Raw genomic sequence first — 16,157 nt, 5'->3', positions numbered from 1 at the left:
CGTCTCCTAGTAACCATCCTCTAGCCCGCGCCTTTGCGGAAGCTGCCGGAGCGCGCATGCGCGGTGGTCGTGCCCCCTTGGCGCTAGAATACCTGTTGCTTCCGCCAGGCTTTCAGCGCGTCGCTGGAGCCCGAGCGTTCCCGGCTGAGCAGAACGGTTACTCCCTAGAGCTGCTCCGCTGCGCAGCTCCTGACACCGTCAGGAAGCTGTTCTGTGGGAGCCTGCAGGTGGGGTGCCCTGTTGCAGCCTCCCAGAGGGAGCTGGTCTGTCCTGGTGAGCGTGACAGCTGAGGGCCACCCCTCGGCCTGGGTCAGGTCTGCCCATCCAGGCAGGATGGAACTGGGAAGTGCCAGACCCCGCAATAAACGCTCATTTTCCAAACTGGCATTTCTTCTCCACATGCCAGCCCTCCTCCAAGTTCCCTCTCTAGGAAAACTGGCGATGGAAAAACAAGAAAAGATATAAAACCTCGCCAGATGTTAAATTCTGTATCCAGGTTTTTACCCCAAGTTTGGCTTCTAACAGGAAGCCGACTTCTGCCTTCTTTTAGCTTAACTGGTGTGGTAATTTTAACTATCCAGCTGCGTTAAAATTACATCTTGAAATGAAAAAGTGGAAAGGAATGAGCGCTGGTTTATGCTGCCAATATTTAAAGTTTAGCTTGGAAAGGTATTTTCCCTCAGTGCTTCTGGGCCCTTCACCTGTTCTATCCAGCTTACTCAGAAGCTTACTTTATTCCGTTTTTACTTATTTTTATTAGAATGCAAAGTAAATGGGTTGCATTGCGGCATTTGCATTCATAATTTGTTTCTGTTGATCCTTCTGCCCTTTTTCTCATCTCCCCGCTTTTGTCTTTCTACTTCTCCCCCATCTGTTTCCATGTCACAAGTGTCCTCTTACTCCCGAAGCCACTTTTTTGTCCCTCACCTTGATCTATACCCACACTCACATCCTTCAATACCCCCTACTTATATAATTATTTTTAAGATTTATTTATTTATTATGTATAGTGTCCTGCCTGCATGTGTGCCTGCAAGCCAGAAGAGGGCACCAGATCTCATTATGGACGGTTGTGAGTCACCTTTTGTGGTTGCTGGGGAAATTCAACTCCAACCTCTAGAAGTCGGTGCTGGAATCGCTGAGCCATCCTGCAAGCCCCCTACTTATGTATTTAAAGATAGACTCTGTATACGAGAAAGAACATGTAGTATTTGACTTAGTGAGTCTGGGTTATCTCACTTAAAATAATTTCCAAATCCGTCTATTTTCCTGCAGATTTCATGACTTCGTTTTTCTTTATAGCGAAGTGAAATGCCATTGTATGTGTGTAGTGTTTATTATTGACTCATCTCTTTGGGACATCCAGGCTGGATCCATTTCCTGGCTATTGTGCATAGAGCAGCAGTAAACATGGATGTGCAGGTGTTCCTGTGGGAGGATATGGAGACCTTTGGGTATGTGCTGGAAGCCACATAGCTGAGTCCTAAGGTTCTATTTTTGGTTGAGACATCTTCACACTAATTTCCAAGGTGTTTGTATCAGTTTGTACTCCCACCAACACTGTTCAAGGCTCCCCTTCTCCAGACCCTTTCAGCATTTGTTAATTGTTTTTCTTGATAATGACTATTCTGATTGGGGTGAGATAGAATGTCAAAGTAGTTTTAATTTCCATTCATCTGATGCTGGCGAACACTTTTTAAAACATTTGTTGGTCATGTATGTTTCTTCTTTTGAAAATATCCCATTTCATTAGCCCCTTTATTGGTTGACATTTTTATCTTTGGGGGGTTTAATTTTTTTCAGGTCTTTGTAAAGTCTAGCTTTAATTTTTTTTAATTATTTTATGTGTCCTGGTGATTTGTCTGCATGTATGCCTGTGTATCACATGCGTGCCTGTCGCCCACAGAGGCCAGAAGAGGGAACTAGATTCCCTGGAACTGAAGTTACAGGTTGTTGCGAACCACCATGTGGGTGCTGGGAATTGAATAAAGAGTTCTCTGGAAAAGCAGCTACTGCTCCTTACCACTGAGCCATCTCTCCAGGCTTTAATTTTAGCTTTTAGCCTCCTGCCTGAAGTACAGCTAGCAAAGATCTCTCTCTCTCTCTCTCTCTCTCTCTCTCTCTCTCTCTCTCTCACACACACACACACACACACACACACACTGTGTGAAAAAGCCTGTGTTCACTAGGCTGCTAATTTCCTTTCTTTACTGTTCAGAGGCTTTTTAAACTCACATACTGAATCTGAGGGTGCCTGTGGTCCCGTCTTCCTGGCTTTTCCTACAAGATTTTTGCAGCTGTCTTCTGATGCTACAGTTTAAACTGTGCATTCAGAAAGCAAGATCGCGTTTGAGGAGGCATAAGAATTGTTTCTCCTGCATGAGTACTCACGTTTCTATAAGGTATCACAAGCAAGCAGATGTGCTACTTGATAACTGTCTTGTTCTTCAGGATCGTATTTTTTCACAAGGTATTTTTATCTTTATACCCTTTGCTTTCATAAATTATATTCTTTGTAAGCATAACTAGATGTTATTATAATAGATTAAGTAAAATGCAGCAGACAGCGGGCCTTGAGACCAGGCTGCAGGTCCCCGAGCAGGGGCAGGTAGAGGGCAGCAGGTCCCAAGAGCAGCCAGTCCCAAGCAGGGAGAGCACAGTTCCCCAAGTAGCTGCAGTGGGCCATGAGGGGCAGTAAGTCCCATGAGGAGAGACAGACAGATGGGCACACCATGAGACCACACCACAGGTCTCTGAAGGCGGCTGTCCCCAGGCAGGGAGCCATGCAGTGGGTGAAAGACAGACTGATAGGTACGCCATGCAGAGTGAGGTTAGATATTTATTTAGTGGGTTATGGAAGGGGAGAGGAGAAGGGAAAAGAGCAGAGAGAGAGAGAGAGATACACAAAGAGAAACAGAAGGGGGAAGGGGAAAAGTGGGGAGAGACAGAAGCTGCCTCTTCAAGAGGGAGACGGAAAAGGAAAAGACTCAGGCTGGAAGCTGATGATCAATTTGCCTTGGTGAACAGGGAGGAAGTGGGCGTGGCTTGTCTCTTAAAGGAACAGAACAGACCATTACAGTTATCAAATTAATTTTAATGTCCAAATGCTTTTAGATAAAACAGACAGAAGACCCAGGGAGCGTGTTTCCACTGAAATAATAGTAATTGATTTTAAATAAAAAGTAATAAAGAAGTATGGGCTCTCAAAGAATCCTGAAAAGTTAGGGGGAATAATATGTAATCTGTAAATTGAACTCAGGAATCTGGAGTAGGATTATTGAAAAAAATAAGAAAGAATGTACCAATTTCAAAACTTACCCGTTGGGCTGGGAGTGCAGCTAGTGATAGAACACCCACGTGGGAAAACGTGCTTTGATCCTCCCATGAAAGCCACTCTTGGCTGGAGTTGAAGGAGCATAATCCCCACCATGTCCTAGTTTGCATTCTGTTGCTGTGATAAACACCATGGCCAAAAGGAAGGGGCTTATTTGTCTTAGACATCCTGATCACAGTCGATCATTAGGGGAAGTCAAGGCAGGAACCTTGGCCACCTAAGGACTCAGCCACCTGCTGTCTGCCCAGAGGCAGCACTGAGCACAGTAGTCTGGCCCCTCCCACGTTCTTCTTTAATCAAGGAATTGTCCCACAGGCTCGCCTACAGGCCAGTCTGTTGGAGGCAATTCCACAATGAAGATGCCTTCTCCTCCCTTCCAGATGGGTTTAGCTTGTGTCAAGGTAACAATAGTTAACCAACCCCTTAGAAAAAGAATTTTAAAACAGTTAAGCCCTTTGTGTCTATGTCCCCTAGGTGTTGCTACAGATTCTTTAGAAAGAATGCAAGGAAAAGATTCCTCTTAAGGCCAAGAGTTTGTGAAGATTTTCTTTTGTTTTCCTATGATGACTACTAGCTTTCTTCCCTAAACCAAGGAAGAGAATATCCTGGAAACCCAAAGAGTGGTGAGTGTTCCACCCTGCCACACCTTAATCCTAGCCCTCCTCACTCTTCTGAGGTTTGTCTGAATCTAGGCTCAGTTTCCCTATCTTTCTCCATTTTAACAGTTTCATTGAAAAATCTTCTCTTTTGCCTTTTCTGTATCTCTCAAAAAAAAAAAGGGGGGGGGCCTCTTAGTACACATACCTTAAGCTACTTGATACTGTCTGTTCCCACAACTTACTTTGCTGTTTTCTTTAAATTTGATATTTTCCATGGCTATGTTTATATACATATGTATGTATGTATGTATGCATGCATGCATGCAGATAGATACACACGTGTGTGAGAGAGAGTTTATGTTTGTGGTCTTAAGCCCAATTGCCTTATGTCTCTGCCTCTCCCTCCCTCTCTCTCTCCACAAACCCTCTGCTAGCATTTTCCCCATTTCTGCAGAGTTTCCACTCTTTCCATTGGTCATGCTAACCTCAGCCACAGCTCTATTCAACTGAAAGCTGTTTTCTGGACTCAGGATTTGTGTACATATTTGTAATTTTAGCATTGGGGAGGTAGCAGATGGTTCAGGAATGAAAGCCAGTATCCCCTCCAGTGAGTTCAGGGCTAGCCTGGGTTATGTAATACCCAGTTTCAAAAAAGGGTATGGAACTGGAAAGGACAGCCCAGAGGTTAAGAACACTAGCTGCTCTTCTAGAGGACCCAGGTTCAATTCTCACCATCCTCAAGGTGATTCATAACCATCTGAACTCTAGTTCAAAAGGATTTAATGCCCTCTTCTGGCCTCCACAGAATATGGTACACACATAAATTCAGGCAGAACAACACCTAAATAACACATAAAATAAAAAAATAAAATAAAAATAAATCTCTACAATAAAAATTAAAATTATATTTTTATTGCTGAAAGTTTGATTTTTTTAAAAGAAATCTTCCATTATAAAACACACCCTGTCTAAGCCAGACACTGGTGATGTATGCCTTTAATCCCAGTACTCAGGAAGCAGAGGCAGACAGATCTTCAAGTTCAAGACCAGCCTGGTCTACAGAGTAAATTCCAAGACATTCAGGGCTACATAGGAAACCCTCCCTCAAAAACTAAAAGTAAAGAGCTAGTTGTGAAGGCACATGCCTTTAATTCCAGCACTAGGGAGAAAGAGGCAGGCAGTTCTCTGTGAGTTCAAGGCCAGCCTGGTCTACAAAGGAGTTCCAGGATAGCCAGGACTGTTACACAGAGAAACCCTGTCTCAAAAAAACAAACAGCAGCAACAAAATATCCGGTGCATGCTCTGCTTTACCTTTACCTTGGGAATACATAAAATAGTTTCAATAACTGTGTTAACGTACTCATGTGCTAAATTCTGTAATTCGTGACATTCCTAGGTGTGTTCCTATCAGCTTCTCTGGTCTCTTGGTTACAGGTTATATAGTTTTTCCTGCTTGCTTTCATGCCTAGAAAGTTCGTTTTCAATTTTTAGATTAGTTAAAATGCAAAATAATGGGCTTATATAAAATTTGCATACATACATAGATAAAATTGCAAAGTCCCATTTTGTACTTCTCCTCACATTTGCCCCCACATGACACCCCACTTGTTCCTTTCCTCCCTCCCCAGTACTCCCCCTTCTACTTTCATTGTTTTTTATTTTTTGCATGTATGTGTGGTTTACGTGTGCTTGTGTTTACATGTGTATGGGAACACGTTCACATATGTGTGTATGCGTGGGTGTCCTGAAGCTGATGGTTGGTGCCCTCCTTGATAGCGCTCTACTTTATTTATTGAGGCAGGATCTCTCCCAGGTCCTAGAGCCATCTAATTCTAGCTAGTCTAACTAGCCAACCTTCCTGCAGGCTGCACTGTCTCTCGGGTGCTGGAATGACCGGCAGCTGTCATGCCTGCCCAGCTTCTCTGTGGATGTAAACTCTAATCCTCATGCTTGATGGCACGTGCTTTATACTCTGAGCCATCTCCCTGGTCATATGTATATTCTTCAAAAGTCCACATTAGACATGTGAAAGAAAGTGTTGTATTCGCCTTTCTAAGCCTGGCTTATTTTGCGTATAATGTTCTATAGTTCCATCCGTTTTCCTGCACGTGACATGTCTGAAGAAAACTCAGCTGTGGATATGTGCCGCTTTCCCGTTGTTGGGCATCCAAGCTGGGTCTGCATCTCAGCTGCTAATGAATAGTGGAGAGATGTGCGAGTATTTCCCTGGAGTGACTGAGATCCCTCTGGGAACACACACGAGTGATACAGCTGGATCCTGTGGTGTTTCTGTTTAGTTCCTTGAGGACCCTCCCTACTGATTTCCCTAATGGCTGCACCAGTTTCCATTCCAACCAGCAGTGAAGAAGGATTCTTCCTTTCCTCTCCTCCTCAGCCTCGTTTGTCGCTCTTTGACTCCTTGGCAATAGACGGGGGCAAGATAGATCACAATACAGTTTTAATTTGAATTTTTCTGGTAGCTAAGGATGTTTCGTGATTATATAACACATCAATGAATTAAAATTTTTATTATTAAGAATGATAGATATGACAGAGAAATTGATTAGTTACATTATTTTTTGGAAAGGAATAGATACAAAATCAAGAATATCTCCCTCTTAAAAACTTTCAGGGATTGGACTCAGCAGTTGAGAGCACTTGTTGCTCTTTCAGAGGACCTGGCTTTGCTTTCCAGCACCGACATGGTGGCTCACAAACATCTGTAGCTCCAGTTCCGGTTCCCTCTTCTGGCCTCCATGCGCACTAGGTGTGCACATGGTATACATATATACATGCAGGCAAAACATCACATGCACACCAAAGAAAACAAATTGATTAATTTAAAATAATACTTTCAAGAAAGTTGACAAGATGGACAGCAGGTACAGGCACTTGTCACCTCGCCTGGTAATCTGAGTTCAATACCAGGACCCACATAGTCAAGAAGTGAGAATTGACTCTCACAAGTTTTCTAAGTTTTTCTTTGGCTTACACACACACACACACACACACACACACGCACCCACAAAAAATAAATATAATTTTTAGAAGACCTTAAAAGAAGTCGATAGGCCCTACATAACTTCTCTAAAAGAAAATGTGAACAGGTGTAAATGGTGGCTGAAGAGATGACTCGTGATGCACGAGTGAGTACTGCTCCCGCAGAGGATCCGCATTCTCTGCATCTGTAACTAGCTTTAGGGACTCCAGCACCCTCTTCTGGTCCTGAAACCTTCGGGGCGAGGGCCCAGAGGTCTTGGGGATCCCGGATGAGCCCCCAAATGTTGTGCCTGAGTCCTAGGACCTCCAAGAAGACCACCACGGAGTCACACTTCCTAAGGCAAAAGCAAGGTTTCATTTATTAAGTATGGATTAGCACTCCCTGGGCACTGCACCTACATGCATAAACCCACACATAGACACATTAATTAAAAATGAAATTAAAATATTTTCCTAAAAAAAGAAAATGTAGGTTCTGGAAGGCAGAAGGTGGCTTTATGTTTTCAGCCCCAGTAGAGCATTCCACTTAAAGAAATATTGCCGTGAAGTTGTCAATATTCCTATTGCATTTACTAATCATCTGGTTTTCTTTTCAGTAACCAAACTGAAAAAGCAGTTCCACTACTTAAAAGGGGCCCTCACGCTCCCTTGATGGTTGACCAGCCGTCCCAATGGGATTTTTGCTGAGTAAAGCTGCCACTCAGACATCTGCTGTGCTTGTGGATTCGAAAGTGAACGATCACTTAGTGCAGGGAGCTGAGAAGAGTGGATTGGAACCAGTGACTCGCTTATTTCAGAACACCAACAAAATCAAGTTAGAAGACGCAGGCCACGAAAACTGCATGAGAGGGGAAGGGACTGACACCGGGTGGAATTCCATGGGCTACGTGAAGGAAAACGATGGCCTGGTGGTGACAGATTTAGAATGAAGTCACCTGGACATGTTACCAAAGAAATTTGCTTTTGATTAGAGGATGTGTTCAATGTAGCTGAAGTTCATTAGGAAGCCTAACGAAATGGAGGAAGAGAGAAAGGCCCTACCAAATCCAAGGTAGATTTCTGCAGAGTATACGATCCCTGTCAAACACCACAGCTATTTTTACTATCAGTTTTTTTTATTTTTACTATTAGTTTGGTACTAATGCACTTTAGTGTAATTAAAATAAACATTTTTAGCAAGTAGTATATAAGGGGATCTAAGCAAAGCACGGCTATTTCACCTTTTCTGGCAAAGTGCTTTCAAATCCTGTGCTTCCAGTTCAGAAGTTTGCTTTGGCGTCCTTTACCCTTCTACGTGTTCAGGAAGACTTTCTGTTCTGTGATAGAGCCCTGTGATTGGCTCCTTAGAAAAAAACAGAAACAGTTCACACTCTTATATCTTTTTCGGCCATGCTACCTTCATTTCAGAGTGAAGGCAGAGTTCTTTCCAAGTTGAATGTCTGTCTTGTAGTAACTACCATTTTATAACAATATCTCATATAATAAAAGCAAAAACTTATTTTGTATCTGTTAATATATTTGTAGTGCAAAACAAAAGTACTGTCACAAACAATGGCAGATGGAATGAAAACCCTTTTGTATCTAGATATATGGTGAATTGTAATGGTTTATATAATACATGGGTTTTTGTTGTTTGCTTGGTTGGTTTATTATTGTTTGGTTCTGGTTTGATGCTGGGGATTTAATCCAAGGTGTTGGACATGCTAGCATGCAACTCTGCTACTGAGTTCCACCCCGTGTTCCTGTAGGTTAATATTTAATGACTGTATCTATTGTCTAATTACATTATCTTCTTAATATTAGTTAAAAGATAGAGAAAAGGCATGTTGTTTTGGGAGGGGAACAATATTTTATGAGGCAGGCCAATTTTAAAGAAATGAATCTTGAACCTAACATTAAAAACATAGTTAAATGGAATATACTTCTTTTTGTCCTTCACAAAACCTAATTAATTCTCTTTTTTCTTCTCTCTTTATTTTTAATTTTATTATATATGTAGATGTTTTGCCTGCATTTATACCTTTGGCTTATGTGGGTGCCTGATGCCCATTGAGGCCAGAAGAGGGCATCAGATCCTCTCAGACTGGAGTTACAGTTGTGAACTGCCATGTGGGTGCTGGGAATGGAACCCGGGTTCTCTGGAAGAGGTGCTCTTAACCACTAATCCACCTCTCAAGCACCCAGAATACAATTCTTCAGAGAAAAAAATTGCAGAAGTCATCTGTTGTTTGTTCACTGTGACAGCTAATATTGATAGGTCACTTGGCAGGCTCTAGAATCACCAAGGAGACAAATCTTGGGTGTGTCTCTAAGGAAGTTGAAATGAGGTGGGCTGAATGTGGGTGGCATCATTCCGTGTGCTGGGGTCCCAGCCTGGATAAAGACTGCAAGAGGAATGCTAGCGTTCATACCTTTGGGGTCACTTCTTTCTGCTTCCTGGCTGCTAGTACATTGTGACCAGCGGCCTCACACTGTCACGCCTTATACCCTCAAACCATAAACCCCAGTAAACGGTTCCTTCTGAATTACGTTGCTTTTACCAGATATTTTGTCAAAGCAACAAGTAAAGTAATGAATTCACCTACTGTAGGGTCATTCTTGGGCTATAGCAAAGTGGCCACTGCCTTCCTAGAATAGTGGTGTGTTGGAGAGCATGATGCTCCAACAAAGTCAGCTGGGGTACCTGGAAGAGGGCACGAGGTTGAGGAAATGGCAGATTGAAACTGAAACAGAAAACACAGGATAGATCTGGGAGGTCTGTTTGTGAATATCACCCAGCCCCGAGTTTATTTCAGAACTTGCTTTTATACAGATTAAAGGCAGAAGGCAGAACAAAGAGCAGTACAGTCAGCTGACCACCTCCCTGCACTGTCCTTGGGAGGAAACACAAGCAGGTTCATTATTTCTCACACGAACCCTGCAAGCAGCAATTAATTTCTATTTCGATCTCGATGTTCCCAGGGTTTGGCGTCAGCATTATTCTTTCTACTTGATAGCATGTTCTTTTCTCATGGGCAAAAGGCTCTTTCCCAAGGGCTTAATCAGAACTTTCTCACAGCCCTCAGAGCTGCAGGCACAGCCGGTGAGCTTGAACTCAAATGACTTTTAAGTCATAATTGACTCCAAATGGAAACCAAGTCACATGTGGGCTCCCACAGAGGTGCCAAGAGGGAAGACACAACATTATACAGCAATTAAATACAAAATGTGCTGTGCCGGGGCTGGAGAGATGGCTCAGAGGTTAAGAGCGTTGCCTGCTCTTCCGAAGGTCCTGAGTTCAATTCCCAGCAACCACATGGTGGCTCACAACCATCTGTAAAGAGGTCTGGCGCCCTCTTCTGGCCTTCAGGCATACAGACAGGATATTGTACACATAATAAATAAATAAATAAATAAATAAATAAATAAACAAACAAATAAATAAATATTTAAAAAAAATGTGCTGTGCCATGAAAAAGGCAAAGCATCAGAAAGCCACCATGGCTGTAGCATAAACCCGATCGCAGCAACTAGGAGGACTTCTGGGAGTGGCATAACTTAGAGTTAAATGGTTATCCAGATAGATGACGGCAGTGCTAACCCAGATGAAGTGTAGCAGGATATAGCGATGGGATGAAGTGAGATGTGACCAAGACAAAAGGTGGGAGCAGACGCAATGAGGCTTCATGGAGGAATGAGGGCTGTAGATTGGAGACAGATCAACTTTCCAAAGTGTGGAACTATGAGATGGAGCTATTTATTTATTTTTAATTTGGATGCCCTTGTGCCCTGCCCTGCATTTACATAATACATTACACCATATTATGTAAAACTGTGTTGTTGGTTTTTTTTCCCAAGACTGATTTGTCCTGAGAGACTCCATTTTACAAGCAGCTTTGACTTGTTTTTGAAGATGAAGGGTGGCTCTGCTCTTGAGTGAATTATATATATTATATATATTCACATATGTATGTATATATATATAATTATCACCATCTGCCTCGCACCCTCAAGAAGCACAGACTAATAAATAACTTATTCATGGGCATAGACAGTGACCCATCCCATAAATTTATGAAGGTGAATTAGTACTATAAGAGCATATTACTATCCATATTAAAGTTCTATCAGGACTGTCAGGCTGGCTCAGCAGATAAGACACATGCCACCAAGCCTGACAACTTGTGTTTGATCCCCAGAACCCATTTGGTGGAAGAAGAAAGCATGTTGCCTTCATCATGTCCTCTGACCTCCATAGCATACACACTTGCAGAATAAAACACAGGAAAGCTGTGCCCTAGAACTTCTTAGCTCACAAGCCATGGAAACACATCAACTCTCTCACTTGGACCTCACAAAGAGCAGAGACCTATAACTGTGATGGTGAAGGCCCTACTCGCCTGTCATCCGACCTTCCAGTGCGTGTCTGTGTCAAAAGCCTGACCACTCCCAGCTCTCCCAGGGGCTTCAGCTCTGCTTTGTCCCAGATGTTGACAAAGGCTGCTCAAATTGCCCTCTGCCTGCCTGTCTGCTTGTCCGGACATGTCTGTCTGCTCACCCATTTGCTCTACGGACCAGTTCCTGCCCTTTCACCACTGCCTGTTGGACCCCACTCCACAGCTCAACTCTGATCCCGACTCTGTAACAGCAGCCACACCCCTTTCCAAAGCTTCCATTGGTTTGGTGTCTGACAGCCGTAGACTCCTTTGCATTTCTGTCAGTTTCCGATTTGGCCCCTCAGGCCTCATTAAAATTACTTAAAACTCCGTATTTCTTTAACCCTTTTGTAGTCATTCTGTAACCTACATATATTTATACAGATAGATTGATTTGCTGTGTAATGTATGTAATCTCAGATTTAATATAGAACATATTTAAATGAAAGAACCTGGGTTGAGCACTATGGCTAATGCCTTTAATCTCAGCGCTTGGGAGGCACAGGGAGGAAGATCTCTGTGAGGCCATCCTGGTCTATGTAGTTAGTTCCAGGCAAGCCTGGTTTACAGGGTGAGGCCCTATCTCACCAACAAAAAGGAAGTTTTAAGAAGAGCAGACAGGCCAGGCAGTGGTAGCCCACACCTTGAATCCCAGCACTTGGGAGGCGGAGACGGGCAGCTCTCTGCGAATTCAAGGTCAGCCTGGTCTATGGAGAGAGTTCCTGGACAGGCTCCAAGCTACAGAGAAAACCAAAAAAAAAAAAAAAAAAAAGAAAGGAAGGAAGGAAAGAGAAAAGAAAGAAGGAAGGAAGGAGAGAGAGAGAGAGAGAGAGAGAGAGAGAGAGAGAGAGAGAGAGAGAGAGAAATGCTCTTCTCTTCCCTTCAGCCTTGACAGCCCTCATCTCTATTGTCATTCAGAGGAACCCCATCTGTATTACATCTTTTGGTAGTTACTCGAAAGTGGCCTACGCCTTTTCCACAAAGCTAGTTTTAAATTCGTTGACCTGCTCTTAGCTGGCAAGAATAAGAAATAAATAGGAGCTCCGCCTTCTGGCTTGACCACGCCCTTTCTAAATCCTAGGGGTGGAACATATAGGAGGCGGGTCTTCCCGGAGGCGGGACTGTGGGGCGTGTCCTCCTAGGAGCTCTCCCACGAGGAGGCAGGCGTCCATGGGCGTGGCTGGAGGGGGAAGAATTGGGTCTCGCGTGCTGAGTGCTCCGGGTCCCCAGTGTGCAGATCCAGCCTTAGTTTGTAAAAACAAAGCTGCGGGCGCGACCGGAAGTTGCAGGTGGGTGAAGCCGGAAGCAGATCTAGTAGATTTGTTGCAGGCTGCGGCAGCACGCACTGAGCGGGAGTGGGTTCTGCATGTACCACGTGTCCCTCACTTGGGCCCCTCTGGCTAGTGCTCAAAGCTTTGCAGGTTACCCCAGTGCTCCGAACTTTTTTTTTTTACTATTATGAACAGTTGATTTCTATTAGGGTGGAGGGTAAACTAAGCAAGGCACTGAATGCTAGTCGCGTGCCCCCTCAAGAAGAGTACAACTTGCTTTACGTCCGTAATGAGATTCTGGACGTGGATCGCATTGTCAGGGAGGTAGCAAATTAATAATTTTGTTAAGGCCTTGTGAGGAAGGTGGGCCGGTGGTTTGGTTTTACCTTGCTCTCTGTTCGTGGAGAAAAGCATGTTTGGCAGTGCAAAGTATCTCCCAGAACATGGAAGTGCCTTCTGAGAAAAAATTATGACATTAATAATGAAGATGAAAACAGAGAGCTGGGGGTTGCTCGGCAGTATAGCTCAGACCTACCTACATTGAGCAAGTTCCTGCGTTCAGTCCCTTGCACAGCTAAAGCTTTTAAAATACGAATGTAGATGAGTATACTAACCTCGCTCCAGCACAGGCACCATGCCCGGGGTAGCTGTCCAACACAAGATGAACTCCGAGGGCTTTTTCTGTGGACTTTTGGTTCCTTTTTTTTCTGTCATTTTTTTTTTTTTGTCTTATTGGTCTTTGATTTATTTTTATTTTATTTTCGTGGGTTTATTTATTTATTTATTTTAAAGAAAGCGAGGACATAAAAAGTTGGGTGGGTAGGGAGGTGGTGAGGTCTGGGGAAAGGAGGGAAAAGAACATGATCAAAACACATGAAAAAATAACTAAAAAAGAGTATAGAGAGACAGAGTGACAGGATTCTGGAGTCTTTTACTTCTTTGTGCTAATCTATTTTTCTCAATGAGATCTATTGTAAATTCAAAGATAATTTATTTGGCTTTGTTGTACATTACTTAATATATTTACTCCTTACTTACTATATGAAAATTGTCCACGTATTTCATTTTAGTTGACATTTTCTAAAGCTTATCTTCACTGATTTCCTTTGAACACTCTACTATGGAGGTGTTCAAGGCTAAGGGTAAAGCTGAAAGGCAAGAAAAGCAACTGGTCTGGACCCTAAAATGAGTTTAGGATAATTCACAAATAACTAAAGAACAGAATCTAGTTGTTTTCTCATTGAATTAATTTTTCTTCTTTTGTCTCTGAAGCATGCTAACCCCATTTCCGGTGAAGAATTGCTTCTGGTTACTCTGCCACCACAGGGTCCCAGCAGCTGGCTTTAGGACCCCAGCAACACATGGGCTCATTTTACAGTCAGTCTCCAACGATGTGTATCAAAATCTGGCTGTAGAAGACTGGATCCATGACCACATCCATCTAGAAGGCAAGCCAATTCTTTTCCTTTGGAGAAATTCTCCCTGTGTTGTCATCGGCAGGCACCAGAATCCATGGCAGGAATGTAACCTCCATCTGATGAGACAGGGAGGTATCAAACTGGCTCGGAGAAGGAGCGGAGGAGGAACAGTGTACCACGATATGGGTAACATCAATCTGACCTTCTTTACCACCAAGACCAAGTATGATAGAATGGAAAATCTGAAGATAATCGTGAGAGCTCTGAATGCTGTCCAACCCCGCCTGGACGTGCAGCCTACCAAAAAATTCGATCTGCTACTTGACTGACAGTTTAAAATCTCAGGAACGGCATCAAAGATTGGCCGAGTGGCCGCTTATCACCATTGCACTCTGTTATGCAGTACCGACAGGACAGCGTTGTCATCTTTGCTGAAGAGCCCATACCAAGGGATAAAGAGCAACGCCACACCTAGCATCCCTTCCATAGTCAAAAACCTTCTGGAAAAAGATCCTGCACTGACCTGTGACGTTCTGATGAACGCGATTGCTGCAGAGTACGCTGCTCATCATCAAATAGATAACCGCATTAACTTAATAAACCCAGCAGATGAGACCCAGTTTCCTGGAATAAACAGCAAAGCCAAAGAGCTGCAAAGCTGGGAGTGGATATACGGCTGGACTCCGAAGTTTAGTGTGAACACCACGTTTCACGTGCCCCACGAACAGGCACATTTGCCAGTTCAGGTGTCCATAGATGTAAAGAAGGGACGAATTGAAACCTGTGATATAAAAGCACCTGACCATTGGTTGCCACTGGAAATCAGTAACAAATTAAACTCAAGTTTTATTGGCAGCAAATTCTGCCCCATTGAAGCCACCCTGCTAACAAATATATTACTGAGGACATGTCCCGATGACCAGCACTTACACAGCAAATGGAATATTCTGTGTGAAAAAATCAGGGGAATAATGTGACCCTGAGTAACTTGCTTTATATTGATGGTTTGAGTGATATTTGGAATGTGGTATTTGAACCAGGGTGGCCTCAAACTCAGAGATCTGCCTGCTTCTGACCCCTGAGTTCTAGGATTAAAGATGTATACTCCCGTGACCAGTTGTATCTGGGCTTGTTGTTGTTGCTATTGTTTTTGGTTTTTTTTACTTTTTTTTTTTTTTTTTTTTTTTTTTGGTTTTGGTTTTTCGAGACAGGGTTTCTCTGTGGTTTTGGAGCCTGTCCTGGAACTAGCTCTTGTAGACCAGGCTGGTCTCAAACTCACAGAGATCCGCCTGCCTCTGCCTCCCAAGTGCTGGGACTGAAGGCGTGCGCCACCACCGCCTGGCCACTGGCTGCTTCTTAACTCTACAACTGTCTCATCGCCACACTTTTGCTCCCACAGTACTGTGCATTTATGGGGTGCCCACTATATACCAAGCACTGTGTTAGCTGTTGTTCACAGTATGTGAAATACACGTCCTCTGACCTCAGGAACAGACACGGTAGTAACGAGGTGTTTGAACATATTAGACTAAAATTAAAGAATAGTTTTTCCATGGCGCACACATCCATTTAGCTTTTATACCGCAATGCTTTACAGAAAATGTCCCCAGCTCAATCTGCAGTTCTCACGGTAGTCTGCTGCCTCCCTGTAATAAATCGCCTGAAGTTTGCTCACCTCAAGTAATAGCAGCTTTTGATGCTCTTTCCTGAGAATTCCTCCTGTGTAATCACTTCGGAACAGAGCACAGATTGACGTTTAGAACAGTAAGCTCTACGTTTGGATTTGTCCTGAGGCCTGACCTGGACTCCCACGCATGCTAAGTTCATACGTTACTCACCCGCACCCCTGGCTGCACTCGACTCTTGTATTTAAAAGGAAAGATGGAGATGTGGTCTTGAGGAAAACTGAATTTCAGGACAGGAGTGGCCAACTGCATCCAACATTTCTCCAACACCAAATAGTACAAAGCTCCCAAAGTGCCCTGTAGAAGAGGACAGGGATTAAGGATGAGAAAAGAGCAGAGAAGTGGGTATAATCTTGTGACACACAATATGAAAATGTCACAGTGAAACCCATTCTGTTGTATAACTAATATATGCTGGTAACTTAAGTATAACTA

The 16,157-nt window shown here is 43.4% G+C and overlaps 2 protein-coding genes across 10 annotated transcripts; both read left to right on the top strand.

Moving 5' to 3' along the window:
- Nucleotides 1-95: 95 nt before the first annotated feature.
- On the top strand, nt 96-8,431 carry CUNH2orf15 (chromosome unknown C2orf15 homolog). Of its 9 annotated transcripts, none has more exons than XM_050134792.1 (5): nt 106-227; nt 1,367-2,470; nt 3,809-3,957; nt 6,566-6,700; nt 7,530-8,431. In XM_050134792.1, exon 5 carries the CDS (start codon nt 7,605-7,607, stop codon nt 7,860-7,862), a length of 258 nt encoding a protein of 85 aa, XP_049990749.1. In that variant the 5' UTR covers nt 106-227; nt 1,367-2,470; nt 3,809-3,957; nt 6,566-6,700; nt 7,530-7,604; the 3' UTR covers nt 7,863-8,431. The 9 variants fall into 9 exon arrangements, with proteins under 9 accessions (XP_049990753.1, XP_049990757.1, XP_049990756.1 ...); XM_050134798.1 differs by having other exon boundaries at nt 118-227; nt 2,452-2,470; XM_050134793.1 differs by having other exon boundaries at nt 118-227; nt 2,219-2,470.
- Nucleotides 8,432-12,488: 4,057 nt separating this feature from the next.
- On the top strand, nt 12,489-15,167 carry Lipt1 (lipoyltransferase 1). The gene is given in 2 exon segments (XM_050134670.1): nt 12,489-12,637; nt 13,892-15,167. Coding segments are annotated over 2 exon segments (1,242 nt in total). The 5' UTR covers nt 12,489-12,518; the 3' UTR covers nt 15,015-15,167.
- Nucleotides 15,168-16,157: the final 990 nt, after the last annotated feature.

This window comes from Alexandromys fortis, unplaced genomic scaffold, assembly GCF_014885135.2.
Source record: "Alexandromys fortis isolate MF-2015 unplaced genomic scaffold, M_Fortis_MF-2015_v1.1 scaffold_20, whole genome shotgun sequence".
In the NCBI taxonomy this organism is placed as follows: domain Eukaryota; kingdom Metazoa; phylum Chordata; class Mammalia; order Rodentia; family Cricetidae; genus Alexandromys; species Alexandromys fortis.
The sequence above is the reverse complement of the archived record's forward strand: the minus strand, read 5'-3'. Positions and strand labels throughout refer to the sequence as shown.